The sequence below is a fragment of the Mytilus edulis genome, chromosome 14 (genome assembly GCF_963676685.1).
Source record: "Mytilus edulis chromosome 14, xbMytEdul2.2, whole genome shotgun sequence".
NCBI classification, from domain to species: Eukaryota; Metazoa; Mollusca; class Bivalvia; order Mytilida; family Mytilidae; genus Mytilus; species Mytilus edulis.
The window spans coordinates 26,302,390-26,325,265 of NC_092357.1; the positions used below are offsets into that span (position 1 = coordinate 26,302,390).

At 31.6% G+C, this 22,876-nt stretch overlaps 1 protein-coding gene across 1 annotated transcript; it reads left to right on the forward strand.

The window, feature by feature from the left end:
- The first annotated feature begins 1,811 nt into the window (after positions 1 to 1,811).
- LOC139503048 (brevican core protein-like) lies at positions 1,812 to 13,744 on the forward strand. Its single transcript, XM_071292722.1, has 8 exons — positions 1,812 to 1,903; positions 3,828 to 3,898; positions 4,620 to 4,748; positions 5,813 to 5,983; positions 7,632 to 7,720; positions 8,188 to 8,296; positions 10,913 to 11,141; positions 13,530 to 13,744. Exons 2-8 carry the CDS (start codon positions 3,832 to 3,834, stop codon positions 13,537 to 13,539), a joined length of 804 nt encoding a protein of 267 aa, XP_071148823.1. The 5' UTR covers positions 1,812 to 1,903; positions 3,828 to 3,831; the 3' UTR covers positions 13,540 to 13,744.
- Positions 13,745 to 22,876: the final 9,132 nt, after the last annotated feature.

Sequence of the window (22,876 nt, forward strand, 5' to 3'; positions counted from 1 at the left end):
CCTACCGAATTATACTATTTACCGGATTTGTAATCACATAAGCAACACGACGGGTGCCACATGTGGAGCAGGATCTGCTTACTCTTCCGGAGCACCTGAGATCACCCCTAGTTTTTGGTGGGGTTCGTGTTGTTTATTCTTTAGTTTTCTATGTTGTGTCATGTGTACTATTGTTTTTCTCTTTGTCTTTTTCATTTTTAGCCATTGCTTTGTCAGTTTGTTTTAGATTTATGAGTTTGACTGTCCCTTTGGTATCTTTCGTCTCTCTCTTGGGCTAGACTGTAAGTCATACTATGTGAACTTATCTTTTTAACAGCAAAACTTGGGCTACAATTTTACCGGTTTGTAAATCGCACGTAGCAATATGCATTCTAACTGATTAGTTGTATTTGTTTGAGTCTTTTTTCTTTCAATTCAAGAAACAATCTCGAGTACAAACTAACTTACTTATTATTAGTGTTGTCAACGGTTAACCGGTTAACCGGTTAACCGGTCGAACGACCGAATACCGAATACTAAAATCACTAACCGGTTAACCGGACTTTTTTTTCAATTTTGGTAGATTTTATATAAATTTGTATTGAAATCAATAAATAGTTATGTTTTATTTAAAAATTGTCGTCGTGGTAATTAATTAGACAGATCAATTGTCCAGTATATTGATTGCTATTGTTAATCCTAAAAACATAAAATTAAATAGAACTTGTCTCTCAGCTCGGGGCAGGATCTTAAATACACATATAATTAGTATGCATGTTTTTTTAACAATAACTTTAAATCAGTAATGCGATTAAATTACTTCATTAGTTAGTTTTTGATCTTATTTTGTGTAGACCTACATCTAAATGTGCAACCTCCATCGTGCAAGGCTTAGTCTTACTTTAAACGAAATGCTTACTCAAAAATTGTGAAATGCAAACCAATGTGAATGTACTCAATGTTTACGTGATAGAACGAGTAACATGCTTAAAGAAACAAGTAAACAAAGCAAAGAAACAGGTCGTACCATGACCTACAGTTGTTAATTTCTGTGTCATTTTGGTCTCTTGTGGAGAATTGTCTCATTTGCAATCATACCACATCTTCTTTTTTATAATTAATCATTTCAAATTGAAACACTCCACATTATTTTCGTAGACAACAATAAAAAAGGAAAGAATAATCGGTTTCGGACATAATCAATTCTACGAGATCAAGAAGTTTTTTTTATTTTGCAATCTGATGTTGGTACAGACGCTATAGTTAAAACGGTGTATTTGATTTATTAAAAGTCAAACTTTTTCAGGAATTCTCAAAGACAAGCCTTATAATGCCAAAGGACAATGTTCAATTCTAAAAGCGCAAATTTATGACTTGGATGAAAGGTTGTCAAATTGACACTCATACCACATCTTATATCTATTTGTAGGGTACTATTGATAAGGCTTTCTAACCCCAATTTAAATTGTACTGGTTAACCGGTTAATCGGTCGAACGATTATCCGAGTAACCGGTTAGACAAAAGTGTACGATTTGACAACACTACTTATTATGCAATCTCGATCGATGTTAAATATAACTTAGAATGTTAATTAATGTTGTATTCTTTATTGAAAGTTCTCTTTTACGTATACATACATTTACATTTTGTGGTCGTTGCAAATGTTGCTTACATATTTCTATTGATTTTATTTTTGATTTTTTGTAATAAATTGTGCGCCTACGTATAATTTTTATCTAGCCAATGGAATCAAAGCGCTATTGCATCATTCATGTATAGCCAATGAAAGCAAAGAGCTATTGCATCCTTATTCTACAAGCCATATAAATCTGTGCATTTATTCCACAAAGTATATACATGTGAATGTGTAGGAAACTGATAATTTGATTAGTTAGCATCAACAAATTTTTGACAGTTTAAATTGTAAGTATATATGTTTTTGTCTGAAACAAATTGCTTTATTGTGGATTTTTTACATGTCTTTTTTAAGTAAATCGTTAGTCGTTTTTGCAATTGATCTGTTTAAATGTATAAATGTTCAAAGTGTTTTGGAAACGAAATGTTATGTCTAAGCTGCAATCTCTTCGAAAATATAACATAACTGTAAACTGAGCCTTCGAATGTCATCTTTTTAAGGTTAAATCTAGCTTTTCTTTTCTGTTTCTCAAAGTGTCTCATTGTATAGGTTTGGATTTTGATGGTGTATAGCTGTTTATTTTTGTGTCAATTGGTCTCTTGTGGAGAGTTATCTTGATGGCAATCATACCACATGTTCTTTTTTATATGGGATTTCTTAGTGTATAAACTGCTGATTTGTTAAATGTGAGATATCTTGTTTATAACTTATCTATATCAACACAAACTATAATCCGTACAATCAGCAAAGCATTAACTTATATACAAATATATCATGCTTACAAGGGGTATTTGCCAAAAATACCGGTTCAGAGGTAAACAAATTTCCAGAGCCGTTAGAAATTTTGTGACTTTGTTTCCTACAACTGGAAATAACTACATGTAACTAGTAGATTATTTTTCATGTTCTGTAACATACTTGTGAATAATTATGATAATTATTAACTTTCTTTGTCTTCAAAATTTGTTGCAAAAGTACAATCTCTTATGTGTACATGAATTATAAATACGTTGTAGTATATAAATGAACATTTACCTTTTATGCAATTTAATATTTGAAAAGTTTTCTATGAGTGTCCTGAAATTGATAACTAATTATCCTTGTCAATTATGATTGTTATTGTTGACTTAACTTCAACTTTCAGATACCTAACACTGACTGGTCAACCGTGTTTGTGTTCCTCTGTTGCATTGTCTTTACATCAAGAGTGTCCTTTTCAAAAATTAAAAATACCTCCTGCCAATAACAATACTTAAATAAATAGGGATATATGATATGATGAAATAAACCAACGGTCCGGGATTTGAATATTTCTTGAACAGTTTAACAAATCTGCAGAAACAATACTAATAGTAAAGTAGGAACATCATACAAGTACAGGGTACCTATAAAGTACTTAAAATGTCATTGAATTATTTGAAATTTGTCACGTTGTACAACCAGAATTAATGTTATGTAATTAGTAGATTTTTTAAATGTTTTGTAACATGTTTGTGAATAATTTCGATAAGTATTAACTTTATTTGTCCGCAAAATTTGTTGAAAAAATACAATGTCTAATGTTAATATGTCTATCATGTCTATGCTATAGTATACTATTTGGTTTGGCCACAGATGACTTTTCAAATGTTTATATCATTGAAAAACTCCAAATTATCTCCCTTTGGTGCAAAAATGTCATTTTTACGTTTAAATTGAAATATGTTTTTTAACTCATCGGTGACCTATATATATTTTTTTTATTGTTTTCAAACATGCTGTACAATAACTAAATAATTGTAAACTTTAAGCGATTTCTGTAATTTAGTTCTTTTTGTATTTCGATATATCCAATATTTCTTCTTTTAGTTCAATAGAAAAAAAGGACATTAACAAAAATGTATGCTTCTTTCGGAGGCAGATTGTGAGCCAAAATGAACGGTAACCCATGTTATTAGTTTATATTTCTATAAGTTATAAGATAAAGTTTAATTATAGCAAAAAATCGCAAAATCCTATATTAGAAAAAAAAAGTTGATTTAGACCAGCAAGCCCCCATAAATACATACTTTAAGTATTATACTTCGTGAAATATGAATAATGCAAACATTATATATATTCATGAAATATTAATAATGCACTATTCTATAAATTCATGAAATATGAATAATGCAAACATTATATAAATTCATGAAATATGAATAAAGCAAATATTGTATATACATGTTTTAGCACCATGTTTAACTGTTGGTACATGATTGTCATTGCACTCAGCATATACCATGAAGTGAATGCAGAAGAAAGTAAGCTTTATACATGTTATAATTTAATTTTGGATGTAACACGTCTTCTGATTGGTTGACGTTATTTTGTTATGAGCCCATAGACATAATTTAGTCATGTGACCATGACGTCATCAACGTTTTTTCATGGTTTTCTACGGTTTAAAATGGAATTTAGAATTAAATTATCAGAAATGACTGTAACATTTTTTCTGTCTATTCGAAATAACATACAAAATGTGATGCACACTGTTAAATACGCGCGTTATTCTGTGTGCACCAAATTATTTATGTTATTTCTTCATAGACAGAAAAAATATTACAGTCGTTCCTTAAATATAAATGGATGAAATGTAAACAAGAATCAACATTAACATTGATAAATATAAATAATCAACATATATTGATATAGTGCATTATTGATTGAGGGGAATATATCGTACAAACACAATACATAAGGTTAAAGTTCATTTACAAAAATGAATGCAAATAATTTCGTTCGAAAATTTGTCAAACTAAATGTACTCATTAAATGTAATGAGTGATATCATTTTGATTTAACAAATATAGTGCATTAACACCTGCAAAAAATATATTTTAATTTCAGAATCAATTTTGGAAACAATTGTGTTTATCCTCTATTTTTGTCAACTTAAATAATCATAATACATAGTTTACTGTTGGAAATGTACACATTGCATGATCTAAAGTCATTTTAAAATATAATATCGTAATTTTTAAGAGTTAACTCGTCAATGTGCGGCCTCACAGGGAAGGTGCGCTAAAACAAAAAAATCCAATTGTGAAAGTAGTTTTGGTTCTGGATGGACAGAAAAAGGCAGTTGTTGTCGACGGAGACCGTGTTGCGTGTGTAAGTATACTATTATGCAAGTCGTCGTAAACTAACATTTATTTGCAATATATTACGTAGATATTAGCTTGATTATTTATATAGTGACTAAGCTACCGTAGCTACAATTAGCAGAAGAATATTTTACTTCAATGTCTCGTCGCGTATTGTTGTGTGTTCGTTGTTCTTCATTTGCTAGAGGAATGAGTAGAAGGTTGAGATTTCACAAAACATGTATAACACCGCTGTATGTTAGCGCCTATCCAAAGTCAGGATATTCTGGCCTTTGTTAGGATCGTCTGTATTTAACTTCAGTTATTAATCTAGTTCGGTGTTAAGTATGACGTTAATTATCACTGAACTAGTACACAATTTTGTTAAGGCTCCCGCTGAAGCATACCTCCGGCTGCGGAATTGATTGCCTGGCTGTATTCGAAATACATTGGTAGTCTCCGGCTGTTGTCTGCCCGTCGGTCGTGTTGTTATCTCTTTAATACATTCCAGTTTCAACTTTATTTCATAATCTTGAGAAATATTTTAAGTTCAGTGTAAAAATATTCAATCACAATCTAATTTTATCGTAGACACATTCCGAATTTTATTTTATAATCTTGACATCTTTGTTTTTAGTTCAGTGTGAAGATATTCAAGCTATTCAACGTTAAACGAATCCTGGCATCACTGTCAAAATGAAAGCAATTTCTAACAAGAACCCTACAAAACTCTCAAAGAGCATTCTTTTTTGATTGACACATCTTTTGGCCAAATAATCGAAAACAAATGTTACGATAAAAAACTTTCGGAAAATTAAGAAATATTTTTTTTATTCAAATCTAATAAAATACTTGTCCTTATCTAAGAGTTCTAGGATAGTAATGGATTTATATTCTACTATGACATATCATAGAGCAATGTATATGTTAAAATCTTACAATAATAGTATTCAATCAACAGACGTAACGCACATATGTCTCGCGTAGATTTTTCTTTTTAAAATTTGTTAAAAAAGAAATTAAACAGTTTAGTTGTATTGTTTGTTCTTTAGTTTGTTTGTAATAACTTGAAAACTTCAGATATTCTTTTAGTTCAGTGTGCAGATATTCCAACCGACAGTTTAATCAATGGTACTGTCACTGTAACGGAAAGAAATGTTGGCTCAATGGCAAATTTTACATGTGACGCAGACCTTTCACTGGTTGGAAGAAAATCGATCATGTGCACAACATCAGGCTGGAATGGAAATATTCCACAATGTAGTAAGAACACTAAACTCTTTTTCCTTTGATTGTTTGTTATACATGTAACAATGATACTACAATGTTTAACTATCTTAACAACACATAAGGCAAATGTAATGTAATCTAATAGTTATAATCATAACACAAGATCATATTTTGACGTAAGTGGAGATATACGCTTCTTAAGCAGAATATGATGATCACTAAAAGAGACACACGTTGACAAAATACAGTAATGACAAAATATACACTACTATTTGCACATAATCAGGATGATATGGTATATGTCCAGATGATCAATGCACATAAAGGCAACAGTACTATACCGCTGCTTAAAAGTCGATAAATCGGTTAAAAAAAAACAAATCCGGATACCAAACTGAAACGGAGGGAACACATCAACCATGAGGAGAAAACAAAGAAATAACAGAACACTGAAATGTAACCAAAACAAACCACAATGCAACATATATAGAAACAAACTCTGAGATAACAACTGCAATATTCAAAAACACTTTTTTTTTTACTAAATGTTGGCTTCGTATATAAAATAGCTGAAACAATATTAAGAACAGTAAATACTATATAACTTTGATGAATCCTGGCATCACTGTCAAAATAAAAGAACACGCTAATGCGAAACCTCAAAACGCTGAGCGAAGGTTCATTCTTATATGCTTTATGTGATAGATAATGCATATTTTAAGGTTTTAATTGTCGTAATACACACCGAGGGGTTTCAGGATTGATCAAATTCCTTCTTTGGGCAATTATGACACCCCAAGGTGTGTTCTACGACAAGAAAAACATTTAAATATTATCTGACTTATATACCGTCAAAAATATTTTTTATTATAAAGATTTGAAAAGTTGAGCATCCTATTTTACCGACCACACTAAAGTGGGATATTCCTTTCTAATGCGTTCAGGTTTTAATACGCCCTACGGCTCATTCAGAATAAGAAATAAAACTTATTAATTAATCTAGATATAAACCATAGAAATTATTATCTATACACAATAAAAATATTACTATAACTGCACGAAGTAAGACACAAATGGTCACAGTATGATGTCGTATTCAGTGTGAATTTATAAGATTTCAAAATTTTACACCTAGATATGTCTCTCCCCCCCAAGTGTAATGAAAGGTTTACATTAAAATTCATCTCACGTATATATTAATGTCCTTGTATTAACAAAAATCCTATAAAACACTAAACACAGTAATTTATTATTTTCCACTATAAAAACTTGCAGAGCAATGCATATTAAAAATTGTCGTTGATCAACAGATTGAAAAATATGTAGTAGTTTCGAAACAAAAATATTATTAGCTCTTGTAACACTATATACATCCATCGAGTTGCATAAGTTAAATATGATAAGTAAAACCAATGGTTATTTTAGATTTGTATATAGCTTATGTCCATGTTGATATTTGTTTGCTGTACATCTAGCAGGATACAAATAATATAATATTTAATAACAGAAAAAAATGTGTCTGCTTGTCCCAATTAAAATCTATCAGTTGATTATTTTCGTAAAAAATAACAGAAGAAAATAAACTTTAAACTCGAACATCTTTTAATACACTGTAATGGATTACAGTTGACAGAAAAAGTTTAATAAAACATGTACAGTACTGCTGTTTTGATAATTTTAGCAAACATAGTATGTCCTGAGACGGTAGCCTTCTTCCGTGGTTCAAAGTACATATTCAAATGTAATGTAGGAAATTGGTTTACTTCTGAGGTATATAACATTTCTATATATAATTTGATATTTTGCAACAAAAACATGCTTTTTCAAAATTATAACTGGATAGCTTTTTAAGTAAGATATTATTAATTTATGAATATATGAATTTGTATTATTATAAAAACTAGAAACTCAAAATCAAGGAGAAAAAAGAGTGCGCTGAACGGACAACAAATCAACATGAAAAATATGTTTATTAATGTTTGTTTACTCTTTACCAGAGGTATATGTACAGTGAAATCTTTCTGGTATAACAGTAATGAAAACCAATTACCTTAGCTGTACATGGAAAGACCTTACTGTATGTTTGATTCCGAAATCCACTTCAGTGTCGTATCTGTTTATTCCTTTTAACGATTTCGATTCATTGACGAGTCTTTTTGAATGGATGCTCGCCTTGTGTAAACAATGATGAACATGGTATGTTTGATGAACTTTTTAACTGATATTCATTGTTGTAGGATAACTGCAATGCCAGTGGTGGACAATTGACCAGTATTGAAACTGGTGACGAAAACACGTTTTTAGTAGATGTAATTACATTGATAATGAACATACAGAGATTAAGAGGTGGGCAAATTAGCAATTGTTTCAAGTTTCTCGATTCATTTCGCATCAATCAAAAAGGTTTCACAGATAACAGAGAAATCAACCGATTTTTATAATACAACGTTCTATACATATTTAAAACAACCTAAGACTATTATTATGTATGGTTATATGGGCGCTGATCGTGCGCGCATTTGTATATCTGAACAATATGAAATGGAGTTAATGGCTCATACTAGATCTTTTCATGTCACTACATAGTTTATTTGATATGCCCTTCTGAAAACGTTTAGAATTAAAGTGTTCAAAGTATTAGCATGTCGATTTTTTGTAAGATATTTGAATTTTTTAATTTGTACTTAACTTGCTTTTATATCTAATTATATAATATCTACTTAAATGCACATTTGAATTATATTTCATGTTCAGCTCATAATGATTCAATATGACATGTATAGCATTAAACAACCCAGACTACAATAAAAGTATTTGACTCTGTCTTTTAAGGTTTATTTAAAATGTAGATATTATCTACGAAAGTTATGATTTGAAACAAATCTTAAAATTCAATTTGATTTAATGCAGACATTTTATGAGTTTATTTACAATTTATTTGGGTCTATGTTACAACTGGTGGAGTTTTTATTTCCGAGAGTATCCCCAGCTCAGTAGTCAGCACTTCCGTGTTGATATGGATTATTGTTGATATGGATTATTGTTGATATGGTCATAATTACAAATTAACTGTTTACAAAAACTTTGCATTTTTTAAACATTTGTTAAATATTTATATATATATGTAATTAGAACTTTAGTTGACTTTTTTAGCATTTTTCTTTTTCGAGCGTCACCGATGAGGCTTTTGTAGACGAAATGCACGTCTGGTGCAAATAAAAAAAAATCAATCCTGATATCTATAATTAGTTTATTTATAACAAAATAACGATAGCTATCATGTTATAGAACTCCCCAAAGTTTTACAATGTTGAGAAAAGTTGTCGTCGTGTTTCACTCCGTAATATTCTATATGTGCCTGTCGTCCCAATGTAGGACCCTATAGTTTAGTGGTAGTTATATGTGATTTACGTAAACAGTTATTTGTGACCTTCTGCTGTTGTTTTTCCTATGGCTGGGTTGTTGTCACTTTGACACATTCCCCATTTCCACTCTCAATTTTATCAAAGGTACCAGGATTATAATTTAATACGCAAGACGCGCGTTTCGTCTACATAATGCGGGGTTCACACATTGCCGATTATTCCTCCCGTTTGAGATCAGACAGCGATACGACACGAAAAGTGAAAAAGTCGGATTAGTATCCTCAATTATCTGGAATGTCCTATTATTGTCTGAACGCAGTCGTTTTAGTTCGTAACAGATTCCTACTGGTCCGAATAGTTCGGCAAAGTACCCCGACAGTTAGGTGCGTCCCGTAACATTCGGGGAAACTCAGCCGATTTTGTCTAGTCGGATTACAATCGTGCCTATGTCGTGAGAGATTCTGCAGTATCGGATCGAATTCCTAACAATGTTCTGTGTATTCGGGACGGTGTCCTGTGGAACGGGAATGATCTGGAGAAATTTGTCATTGCTGTTTTCCTGCCGATTAAGTCCAGATTGCATTCAGATCTTGTCGATTGCGAACCGTTTTTGCCGAAACCGTTCCGAAACAGTCCCGTTATTAATTCTAAATTCGTCAATGATACCCACGTCAGAGTCCCGACAATTACAAAATACAATACGACTGAGACCAGACAAAGCCGTTTGCAGTGCGATAGAGCGGACCGTGATAGGATTACGTTCCGACAGTACCTGATCATCCCGAGTATGCCGACAGTTTTCGAACAGATAACTTCCGTCAGCGTCGGTTCACTGTCTTGTCACTATCTGATCTCTGTCGGATTACATTCGGTAGAATCGGGACGCAGTCGTGACAGACTCGGTCGAATTTTACCTGGCGAAAGATACAAATCGGATTAGAAGCGGATTTAAAACGGGATTATCGGGATAAATTCGCTTGGAAACGGTTGAATATCGACGCTTCCTGAACAATATCTGATTGTTGTCGTGATCAAATATTTTTTTTTACAAATTTTAATTAAAGTTTGAATTTCCATCCACGATTCATAGGATCTTGATCAGACTTTTAATAAATTTTAATCGGGAATGGTCCTGTCAAGGACGGCAGTAAAAATCGTAAATGTGTGACCCCAGCTTAAGACACATTAGTGACGCTCAGATCAAAATAGGTATATAGCCAAACAAGTACAAACTTTTAAGTTGAATAGCATTGAGGACCAAAAATTCAAAAAAGTGCCAAATACGGTTAAAGTTATACATTGCTAGGTAACAGAATCTTTAGTTTTTTTCGAAAAAATCAAAGTTTTGTAACAGGAAATTTATAAAAAATGATCATATAATTGATATTCATGTCAACACCGAAGTGCTGACTACTGGGCTGGTGATATATATTTATGACTTTGCATTCATAACACATACTATATTCTTGATGAAATTTTTTTTGTTAATGTTTTTTGAAAGAAATTCATGCAGTTTGAAAATCTTATTGTCAGTCCCTTTTTTATTTTGCATTTCATGACAACAATGTTACTTATAATGTTGATATCATTATTTTAGGATATTTCTGGATTGGCCTTACAGACAATAACGATGAAATGTCATATAAGTGGTTGTCTGGTGAACCACTTAACTACAAAAACTGGTATCAAGGACAACCGCAGCAACCAGATCATATAAATTATCAGGGTTCGACAGGTGCACACTGTGGTATGATACGAAACGACTATTCTTTAAACTGGGGTGACGAACGTTGTCGTCAAAGCGTATATTCCGTTTGTGAAATTCGGTAAGTTGAATTGAACCCCCATTTACATTGGATGAAAAATGAAAATTTAAATATGAAAAAAACATATTATACAGCTACTTCCTTCTGACAATAAAAGGGAAAAAGGAAATAAGAACATTTCAATTGTTTTACCAAGTCAGGAATATGACAGTTGTTGTCCATTCGTTTGATGCGTTTTATCATTCGATTTTGTCATTTAATCAGGGACTTTCCGTGTTGCATTTTCCTTAGAGTTCAGTATTGTTTTGTTATTTAACTATATTTTGTAAAGTATCGAATGGTAAAAGATTTTAACGTTTTGTTGGAATAATAAAGAGTAAATTAACTGATCATAGATACCAGAATTGAAATTTTGTATTTGCGCTTAGTGTGCTTTGTCTGTATGGCTTTTGTGTTCCTTTGTTTTTTATACAGGTTTGGATTTTGAGAAAATGCTGACTGTTTTATCATTATTTGTGACAGTTGTACCTTTTGTGTCTGTTTGTTTTGTGTTCACATCGTTGTCAATATGGTTCGACTGTGATGTGTGTAAGAGGTTTGGCTAGCTATAATCAGGTTTAATTCATAAGAAAATGCATATACCTAGTCAGGAATATAACAGTTGTTATACATTCGTTTGTTGTGTTTGAGTTTTTGATTTTGCCATTTGATGAGGGAATTCCTGATTTGAAGTTTCCTCAGAGTTGAGTAATTTGGGGATTTTAATTTTCACCCTGTTGACAGATATCACTCTCTTTGCACCTAAGTTAAGTATGTTAACCACAATAAATAAAGAAGATGTGGTTTGATTGCCACAAATCCCCACAAGACACCAAAGGAAACATATATTTACAACTATAGGTCACCGTTGAAAGAATCCAATATTGCACAGTCAGCTATAACAGGCCCAGAAATGTCAAATGTAAAACAATTCAAAAGAGAAAATTGATTGTCTAATTTATGAATTAAATAAACGAAAAACCAATATATATCACATAAATAAACAATAGCCACTGAATTACACGCTCCTGACATGGGACATGCACATACATACAGAATGAGGCGGGGTAAAACATGTAACCGGGATTCCGACCCTCCCCTAACCTGGAACATTAGTGTAACATTACACCATCAGAACGGACGATACCCGCGGGGACTGATAGTCCACCAGCAGAGGAATCGACCCAGTGGTGTGAAATATGGAAAACAAAACGTTTAATAATTATTAATTATCCATAAGTAGTAGTAATGAGAAATGCTATCGACCTATAGCTGACTGTTAAAGCGTATTTTTGTTTTTATCTAAATACGGAAACTAGAAAACAGATTCCTACTTGCGATCATAGATATATAAATAATATGTGTTCAATATACTGATTGGCAGATTATTGTTAAAAAAAAACAATGTGTCTAAAACCACCCTTTATTGAGCAATTTATTTATTCATCTCTATCCATACAGTATAAATATCATTATTATTGTTATCATTATCTATTACTTTTAAAAATACAACATTTTTGAGATAATCGTATATTACTAGCTATATCATGATTTTTTTTAATTTGATATTAATACAAACAGTGTACTATGTTTACGAATAAATATCACAGGTATTTCATCATAAAAAACCAAGTAATTGCTTAACAACCGTGTTTAGTTATCTCTGTTTACGACTGACACAATAATGACAATTTTTTTTAAATATTTTTCATTGTTATGAAACGAAGTTGTCTGTGCCATATAGTTTAACCCTTGTCCGTCATTCCGCAACAAACCATTAGTTTTTTTTTCTAAATGCCTTCAGATATTGGGCTGATTTTTGGATTGTGTTTTAACCATGATGAGTTACAGATCGAGTTTAAGTTTCGTTCTGCTCCGCTAATTTTTGCAGAATTTACGGGCTTTGGATTCTGATAAATTGTTGAAAAACACAGTTATACGGACTTTTTTTTGAAATGCTTTCAGATATAGGGGTGATTTTTGGTATGTGAGTTCACCATGATGAGTTACATATCAAGTTTAATGGTCGTTCCGCTCTGTGAATTTTTGCCAAAATTAAGGGTTTACAACTTCGAAATTGTTGAAAATCACAGTTATAAGGACTTTTTTTCTAAAGCCCTCCAGATTTTCAGCTGATTGTTGATATGTGAGACTACTGTAATGAGTGTGTCCACATGTGTTATTGAAATTGCAGATGGGACCATTCGCTATGATTCATCTATCTATCTATGTTTCTTATATCAGGTTGTTCATGTAGTGATGATTAATTGTCTTAAGATAGAAGCAGGTAGAAACGATACAGCATTACACATGTTACATTTATCATAAACAATTTCATATCTAAAAAAGGGTTTTCTACCTTAAAATAAGTAATTATTTCATATCTAATTATAATTCTGCCTTTTGTAGATTGACCTAATATCTGTCAGTTTGAGAGAACCATATGCATTATCTGAGGACGACATGCTATGTGCCAATTTGGGAGTCAAATATGAATTATCTGAGGACGATATGTTATTTGCATTTGTAATAAAATATTGAGAGATCTATTTCATCACCTTGCAATTATACATAAATAAGTAATTGTTCGTATGTTGTGCTGTTACACCATTGTCCCATGGTACCGGAAACCATCTTTAAAACAACTGCTTTTATATGTGCAAGAACCAAGACATGAGCCTTTCAAATCAGTTGTTGCCGTTTGTTGCTTCATATCATATTTGGATTCCTTTTGTTGTTTCGAAAATCAGTCAGGCCGTTACTTTTCCTGTTTTAATGTGGATTCATGGTATACCGCCATTTTGGATTGTACAATCACAGTACAAAATCGGTCTAGTTATTTGACTAAATCTGCAAATTTGGAGACAGATTTGCAATTTAATGGTTAGACTGTTTATTTATACGAAGACAACTTGTTAATTTATTGTTTTATTTAAAACATTTTAACAAATATCAAATATTTTGGTTTTTAAAATCATTGTTTTCAAATGAGACATTTAAGGGAAGATAACTCTTTCAGTACAAAATTTACGCTGGGCTAATAGGGATTTTTTTTAATTTTTACTTGTAGCAGGAAACAAGTTCGGTGACACTATGTTTTCTTTTTATTTTCTTAAAACATATTATGAAACCTATCTTCTCACAATTTATTTCAAAATTTTATCTCATAGATTTTTTTTATGCACACTAATCTGTTTTTTCATGAACAAACTAACCAAATTTAGTCAATTTTCAACGACTCATAGCTTGAAAAATAGCACAGTGACCTGTATTTTTTATTACATTTTTGAAAAAAACATGATAGACAAATCTTCATTTTGGCAATTTATAAAAACATTCTGTCTCAAAAAATATATACTTATGATCTACCTTAATTTTTATACATTAGTTATTTCGATCCTATAGAAAATTTCTATTCAATATATGCTCTTGTTTCATGTGTGTAGTGATGTCTCATTGGCAAATAGATCACATCTTCTTATTTTATACTTCTTACGTCAGTACCAAATTTAGACAACTGATATGATGATACATTCGGGAACTCAAATTCCAGCAGCAGGGGTATCGACCAATTACTCATCAATTTAAATAACACCTGTATTATAATAATATCACGTTCCGTAGGACGTTTTCCACATTAGCCCCCATCAGCAACTTTCAAATCAAACCTTTCCAAAACTAGGGATGTACCTATTCATCTTCATGAAAGAAACTATAAAACCAATAACGACATTCAAATATGCCAACTACGGCAAACCACATATATTTATATCGGGCTATGTCCGGCTGAGCATGTTATCGTATTAGTCCTGAATTTTCGGAGCACAGTTTTGGTTTTGCAATATTTTTCTGCAATTCAGAATGTCTATGAAATGGACTCATTTTTTGTAAACGACAAGCAGACGAATAAGAGATAACAATAGACAAAATGTTAGACCTAAAGTCTAAAGTGATTGACTTAAACAGGATCTGCTTACCTTTCTGGAGCACATGAAAATACTCCCAGTTTCTTGTGGGGTGGTTGTTGCTCAGCCTTTAGTTTACTATGTGGTGTCTTGTGTCCTATTGTTTGTCTGTCATCTTTTTTAGCGATGACGTTGTCACTTTTAATTTCGATTGATGAGTTTAAATGTCCGTCTAGTATTTTTCGCCCTTCTTTTACAACAAATATTAAGAATAGAGGTAATATGAATAGTATTTGGAGAATTCCCATTTGTTTCGTCAGTGCAAGTTTCACATGTTGCTCATAAAGTGAAATTCATCGATGCAGCATACTTCAATTTTCTCAATTGATTGATAATAGTGGTAAAATATTTCGACATGGTTGTTCCCTATACATGCTTCAAACTCGATCAATGTTGTTATGGCGAATGATATTGGTGTTGGAACACATGTTGATGATTTAAATCTTGATTGGAATTTATGAACTATTCTTTTTGTCGAAATGAATACTTACTCACGTAGTGGTTTAGTCAGGAATATGACAGTTGGTATTGGTGCATATGTTTGAGCTTTTGGTATTGCCATTGATTTAATTTTATGAAATGAGTGTTACAGCAACGTTTTCGTTCAAGAAATAATGTTCAATGTGTTATAGATATACATATTTACGTGTAAACATCCGGGAGTATCAGTTTTTCGTTTTGACAACCCTGCACCAACTGTGTGTTTTTCTACAAGAGAAACCTTACAATATGCATTATCTAGATTATATACTTTCGACAAAATTAGAAGGATGCCTAGTTCTATATATCACATCAAAGTTTAATATGGGTTAAGATTCCGATACACTCTTTGACCGTTAGGAATGTAAAATAATGTGAAATAAAACACAGTAACACATTTGGAAATAAACTTAAGAAATTATTGTCTAAAAAATAATACTGACATTTGATGTTGAATGCACACATGAATTGTTGCAGTGTATGAAACATATAAATCACGCTGGAAGTAATGGATCATATATTTCGTAAAAGGCTGATGTTATAATAATATAATTAATTTCATTTTCGTAAAGTTTGTTGTTATTTTAAGAATAGACCGATATGGATATTGCCAATGGATGTGAGCAAATTATAGACAACAGTTTGACCATCAACAATGATAAAACTCCATACCATATGGTCGATTTGAAAGACTGATAAATGAAAAATATAAAAATTTTCAAGTGAGAAAACTTATGGCTTAATTATTTACAACAAAATATACCAAAATGAAATATGACAGACATTAATCACCGACAACCTCGGAACCACGTGCTTCTGAATTTGGCAAACTATTAAATATGTTTGTGAGTGCCTACCCCTCCTCTAACTGTGGACTTTGGTGTAGCTGCAAAAAGTGAAAACAAGCTATAAAGATCATTTTAATAAGGCTGAATTCCGAATGATACAAAACAGAAAAAAATAGACAAAATCTCAGACCGGACATGTAAAGTTATTCATTCATTCTTCTTCCGATGAAACTTTTGCTGGTTGAGTTGAATTGTTGTGCACTATTTTGATGGTCTAAAATATCGCTGTGTTTCAGGTTTCAGTTGTCATTCAGAACCTGGGTGTAAAGAAAATACATGTGTCTGTGTGCCCAATAACACATTTTGCAGGCGATAAATAGCAATATAATATAAACAGAAGTTCAGGTATGATTGCCAATGAGACAACTCTCAACAAGAGACCAAAGTAACACAGAACATAACTTAATATGTCTGTGTGTGTAATAACACTATTGTTGTTGCTCATTTTGTAGGCGATAAATAAAATGATATATCTATGGCCGCCACTGCGTTTGGCAGGACTAGCATTGACAATGCAATGAGAATCACTCGGTATGTGACGGCCAATGGAATAGATAAAATATTCCCCACAACAACGGTTTCTATACCATTAATGTGACATAGCGAATGACGAAACATCAAACAAAATAAACAATATATGACCAACTCATAAGGAAGCAAGTGTCAAAAATTTAAAGGCTTCTGGTATTGACTTGGACTCTGATTCCTATAAAAATAAACATAATATCTTTTTGTATTTTTGTTTAAATATTGCTATTAATATAAAAAAAAAGACGTTCATGACATGTATTTTGAGTCTATATCCTAACTTGCAAAAATGTATCATCTTGCTAGGTAGCATTGGCGGATCCACGAAGTCTTCCTGGAGTTGGAAGTTCCCCTTGTCTTCTGATTTGTGTTTTAAATATATGAAGGTTTCATAACGTACCGGGTGTTGGACTTCCCATTTCGAAATGGCTGGATCCGCGTCTGTGTAGCATATCAAAAAGTTGTTATTGTAGTAAGTAAATCAAGAACTAATTCTACTCTTTTTAGATGGTCCCTTACTTAAATTCATGAACTATCAATTCTCGACACTCTCTATTGTCAACAATAGTTATGTATCATACTATATCGAATATACAATGATGCACACGCATGTACTATGATTTATTGGTGTATACTGTTTAAGTTTGTTGAAAAGTCGATGACAATGCCTTAGAAATAAGATCATAAACAAGTATATATCTCAATGACTGACATTTTTTTTTATAATTGTCCACATCTCACTATTGTCCACAATGAAAGATGTACTGATTAGAGTATTACTTTTTATGTTTTACTGGATTTTCAACTTCTACAATGACTTGTCACACAGACACAGATTTGTGTTAACATTGCAGATTGGTACCGTGAATGCTTTAACTTCTACAATGACTTGTCAGACAGAAACAAACTTGTGTTAACATTGCAGATTGTTACCGTGAATGCTGTAACATGTAGTTCAATCCACCCTTTTCTACATTTAAAAATGCATGTACCAAGTCAGGAATATGACAGTTACTGTCCTTTCGTTTGATGTGTTTTATTATTTGATTTTGCCATTTGATTAGGGACTTTCCGTTTAAAGATTTCCTCTGAGTTCAGTATTTTTGTGCTTTTACTTTAGATAAATAGACGAGGCATCTTGATTTTTATTAGTCATATTTGTTAAGAGTTTTCATATTTAAAAATACGATTTCGACCAAACTACGTTAAGATAATATGAATTGCATTTAATTCTTATTCCGAGTGAAAACATTTCAAATTGCTTCACAATTACAATTCATATTTATTTAGCGCACGCATCAGAGGCAGTACTACTCCTTAGGAGACCCTTTGAAAACATATGTTTTAAATTTGATGAAGGCTAAACGAACCTTCCTGTAGTTTTTAAGTCATCAATCCTCTCAAATTTTGTAATAATTGTCATTTTTTTCTTTATTGATTTGCGCGTAACTAGTGTGTCTTATCAATACGGAACGCGCGTTGGGCTTTCAAAATTGTAATCCTTGTATCTATGATGACGTAAACAGCTATCATTGACAATCGTAGTATATGTTTAAGCTAGTGAATGTCCTTTTTGTTATATTTTGCCTTTAAAAAAACATTTTGTCGGTAATCACGGTTAACTTCGGATACGTATGACTTCATTTTAAACTTCAGTCACCGATACAAGTTCATACAGCTTACCCGTCTTGATAAATATTATACAAGTCATACAGTTTAGAACTTGGTTTACCGTATTTAGCCTCAATATGATTTAGTAGCACAATCATGTCTATAGTTATAGATAAGGAAAGCTTTAATTACTTTTATTGTGTACCATCTAATACATTAATGGTAAAACATAAATATATCAATAACTACAACATGTAGAACGTGCATTTGTTGTCATTCTCAAACGGAAAACTGATAAACGACATCAGCATGTATATAAAAATGAAGATGTGGTATGATTGCCAATGAGGTAACTCTTTATAAGAGACCAAATGACACATAAAGCAACAACTACAGGTCACCGTAAGACCTTCATCAATGAGCAAAGCCCATATTGCAGGGTATAAAAGTCAGCTATTACAAAGTCGCGAAGTGACAAATGTCATACAATTCATTGTTACGCTTAAATGGACAGCCCCATTCGATGTTAAATTGAAAATAATGTTCATCGCATAACCTTCTCATTTCCAAAATTAATCTCTGAAAATAACATATGCTAATAAAATTAACAACAAGGTGAATTTCGTTGACCAAAAATAATGAAAAATTATTTTAAAATCATTCGAGAAACAGATTCTTACATAGTTACTGGTGGATAATCGGATTTATCCAACCTCGATAGTTAAATTATTAATTATAAAGTCCGAGATTCGTTTATAATTTAACTATCTCGAGCTCGATTGGACGAATCAGATAATCCATTGGTATCAATGCAAGAATCTATATATCTCTAATTCATTTTTTATCCCTTTATGCACCCATTGTATTAAAAATCTAATCAACGTGTGGTTCGTTTGATCTGAGCTCTTCATCGGTTAAAATCCGATTATGTCGTCGAATTTGTTTGCTTTTCTCTAAATTACCTATTGTGACGGCATGAAAAAGGCGACCATGCCTAATGACGTCTATGGCACGCCGTTTTTATATTTATTCAAATTTGAAGATATCTTATTAATTTAACAAGATATCTTATTAAGTATTCAGATATCTTTAATTTTTATAAGATATCTTTAATTTTTATAAGATATCTTATTTAATCTGAAAGTAAATAAGATGTCTCTATTAGTTTATAAGATATCTCTATTAGTTTATCAGATATATATTTAAGTTAATAAGATATCTCTATTAATTAATAGGATATCTTATAAAGTATATAAGATATCTTACTTCTTTTTAAAGATATCTTTTAAATACATACTTTATAAGATATCTTATTAATTAATAGAGATATCTTATAAACTAATACAGATATCTTATTAATTAATAGAGATATCTTATATATTAAATAAGATATATTTATAACCAATTAAATAAGATATCTCTATAAGTTAATAAGATATCTCTATAAGTTAATAAGATATCTCTAAAAGTTTATAAGATATTTCTATTAGTTTATAAGATATCTCTATAAGTTAATAAGATATCTCTATTAATTAATAAGATATCTTATAAAGTATATAAGATATCTTACTTCTTTATAAAGATATCTTTTAAATGCATACTTTATAGGATATTTTATTAATTAATAGAGATATCTTATAAACTAATAGAGATATCTTGTTAATTAATAGAGATATCTTATAAACTAATAGAGATATCTTATTAACTTATGGAGATATCTTAGTAAGTAAATAAGATATCTCTAGTATTTACTATATAAAAGATATCTTATATAGTTAATAAGCTATCTTATAAATCAATAGAGCTATCTTATATTTTAAATAAGATATCTTATATATTTAATAAGATATCTTATATATTTAATAAGATATCTTTATAAACATTTTAATAAGATGTCTTATTTAATATATAAGATATCTTATTTAATAAATCAGATATCTCAATTAATATATAAGATATCTCATTTTGTTATTAAGATATCTCAATGAGTTTATAAGATATCTTATTTAACTAAATAAGATATCTTATTTAACTAAATAAGATATCTTATTTAACTAAATAAGATATCTCGAAATTGAATAAATATAATAACGGCCTACCATAGACGTCATATAAAAAGAACACATCCTTTTGTTGTTTATTCTCTAGTTTTCTATGTTGTGTCGTGTGTGCTGTTATTTGTTTGTCTTTTTAATTTTTAGCCATGACGTTGTCAGTTTGTTTTAGATTTATGAGTTTGACTGTCCCTTTGCAGTGGCGGATCCAGGGGGGGGGGGGGGGTTGGAACCCCCCCTTTTTTTGGCCGATCAATGCATTTGAATTGGAGCATATAGTTGGAACCCCCCTTTACTCTGGGTTGGGCACCCCCCCCCCTTTTTAAAATGGCTGGATCCGCCACTGCTTTGGTATCTTTCGTCCCTCTTTTGCAAATCATTCAAAACATAAAAAGGAATAAAATTACCTGCATATTGTTTGAAAATCATTAAAGAAACAGATTCCACCACCAAATCTCGTGCTATACTCTCGACAGTTAAATTTTGAATATTTAACGAGTGTATAAATATCGTATCACACTCGATGCAGTGATAGAATCTATAAGTATATTTCTATTATACATTGATGCACACTCATTAGCAATGATTTCACGATGTATGAGTCGTTGACAACCATGCCTTAACAATTAGATCGTATAAAGTATATATCTCAATGACTGAAATTTTACCTAGATTTTTTCATAGTTGAGATCTGACATGACAACAGAATACCGACGTAATAGACAACTTTAGAGTTCGATGCTTTTCCGGCATTAATAAACGTAATTTGTGCACCCATTTGTGCGTTTAGGGGCGTCGTCACTTTCGTTCCAATGTTGAGCTAGTGGTTGAAAAACTATAATGTTATATTGTACGAGTTATTCGGCAAATTGAATTTTCATAATTGGCAATCCGCTGCGCTGCTGTCCTTAGGAAATTTTAATTGAGTACCATCATTTCTAGTTTATTCTGCACAATGACGATCAATAAGACGCTTGATGAAGTTAACAATGCAGGGATACAGGCGATCCCCTCTATCTGGTAAATGACGTCATAAAGGCGCGCACAATTGACAATTTTTTTTCGGTGAAGGACAAACTCGAAAGTGGTCTATTGGTGTAATTGTCAAGTCTGTGCTGAAATTCATCAAGGTTAAATACTAATGAAAATGAGGGTCATACTCCCCAAATACTTCAGATCATATTCGCATCGCCCTCTGGTTGTCAATGGGTTGAGGATTAACAATTTCTAGATCCCAAAACAGCTAAGCTTTAACTGTTACAGAACCGGCCACTCATGCTAAACATGAGATGGTCTAAACAGAACTTCCTGCAGTACCACATCAGAGTAAAAACCTATTATGATCAGACATAAAATACAGGAAAAGATCACCAGATTCCGTTAAACAATTTTTACTGTGACTTTTTATTGTATTTCAATATAATAAACAAATAATCAGGATAAATACTGATAATTTATACAAAAAATAGAAGATGAATGGTAGACAAACTAATACATCATTTCACTCTTCTGGTAGCTGAATATCCTGGTAAAACTACATACCACTCGCTAAAATTAACCATTACATATAGTCTTCTTAAGCAAATACATCGGATAAGTTTGTCTCAATACCTTTTGTCCAATAACTCAATGAATCCGGCCTTTTTATGAACAAAAAAAAAATGATTAAAACAGTAGCAAACACAAAAAAATTGTTGGTATATTGTATGGGGGAGGTGGGAGGATTTTTGAAACTTTCACTAATCAACAAGAGGGGCAAGTTTGATGTGAGACTGATAAGTCACGTGATGTCAATTAGCCGGATACAAGATACGGACCCAAGTGATGCAATAGTTCTTTTTTGAAAAATAAATAAATTAATAAATTGGTTTATCATTTTAATGAGATAAACAGTAATATCTTTATAGTTTTCGTAGATTTAATATGTCGCAGAGAGGTAACTCCCTTCTTGAGGTGTTTTTGATTTTTTGACACAACAGGTGTCTGTTTTTATCCTGATCTATGCAAATACATTTCGCACTAGGAACAATAAGGTTGCATATAGCTAATTTAGCCTTATTGCTACATGTAGGACGATGTTTGAAAATACCAGACAAATCTACATAAAACAAGTGAAAAAATGATACCGCAATAAGATAGAAAACGAAGGCTACGAAGTACCATTCATGACATATAATCAGTACATGCATACAAACGTCAAATGGAACGTAAGCTTTTCTTGCTCCTCTGCATCTCAAAGTCAAAGTGAGGCCATCAATATGGATTAAAGC

Excerpts from the sequence above, each read along its gene's own strand:
- LOC139503048 (XM_071292722.1), top strand. The coding sequence starts at position 3,832 with ATGTTTAACTGTTGGTACATGATTGTCATTGCACTCAGCATATACCAT. Across the intron at positions 4,749-5,812 it reads ACGGAGACCGTGTTGCGTGT|TTCAGTGTGCAGATATTCCA; the intron begins GTAAGTATACTA and ends ATATTCTTTTAG. Across the intron at positions 8,297-10,912 it reads GAACATACAGAGATTAAGAG|GATATTTCTGGATTGGCCTT; the intron begins GTGGGCAAATTA and ends TCATTATTTTAG.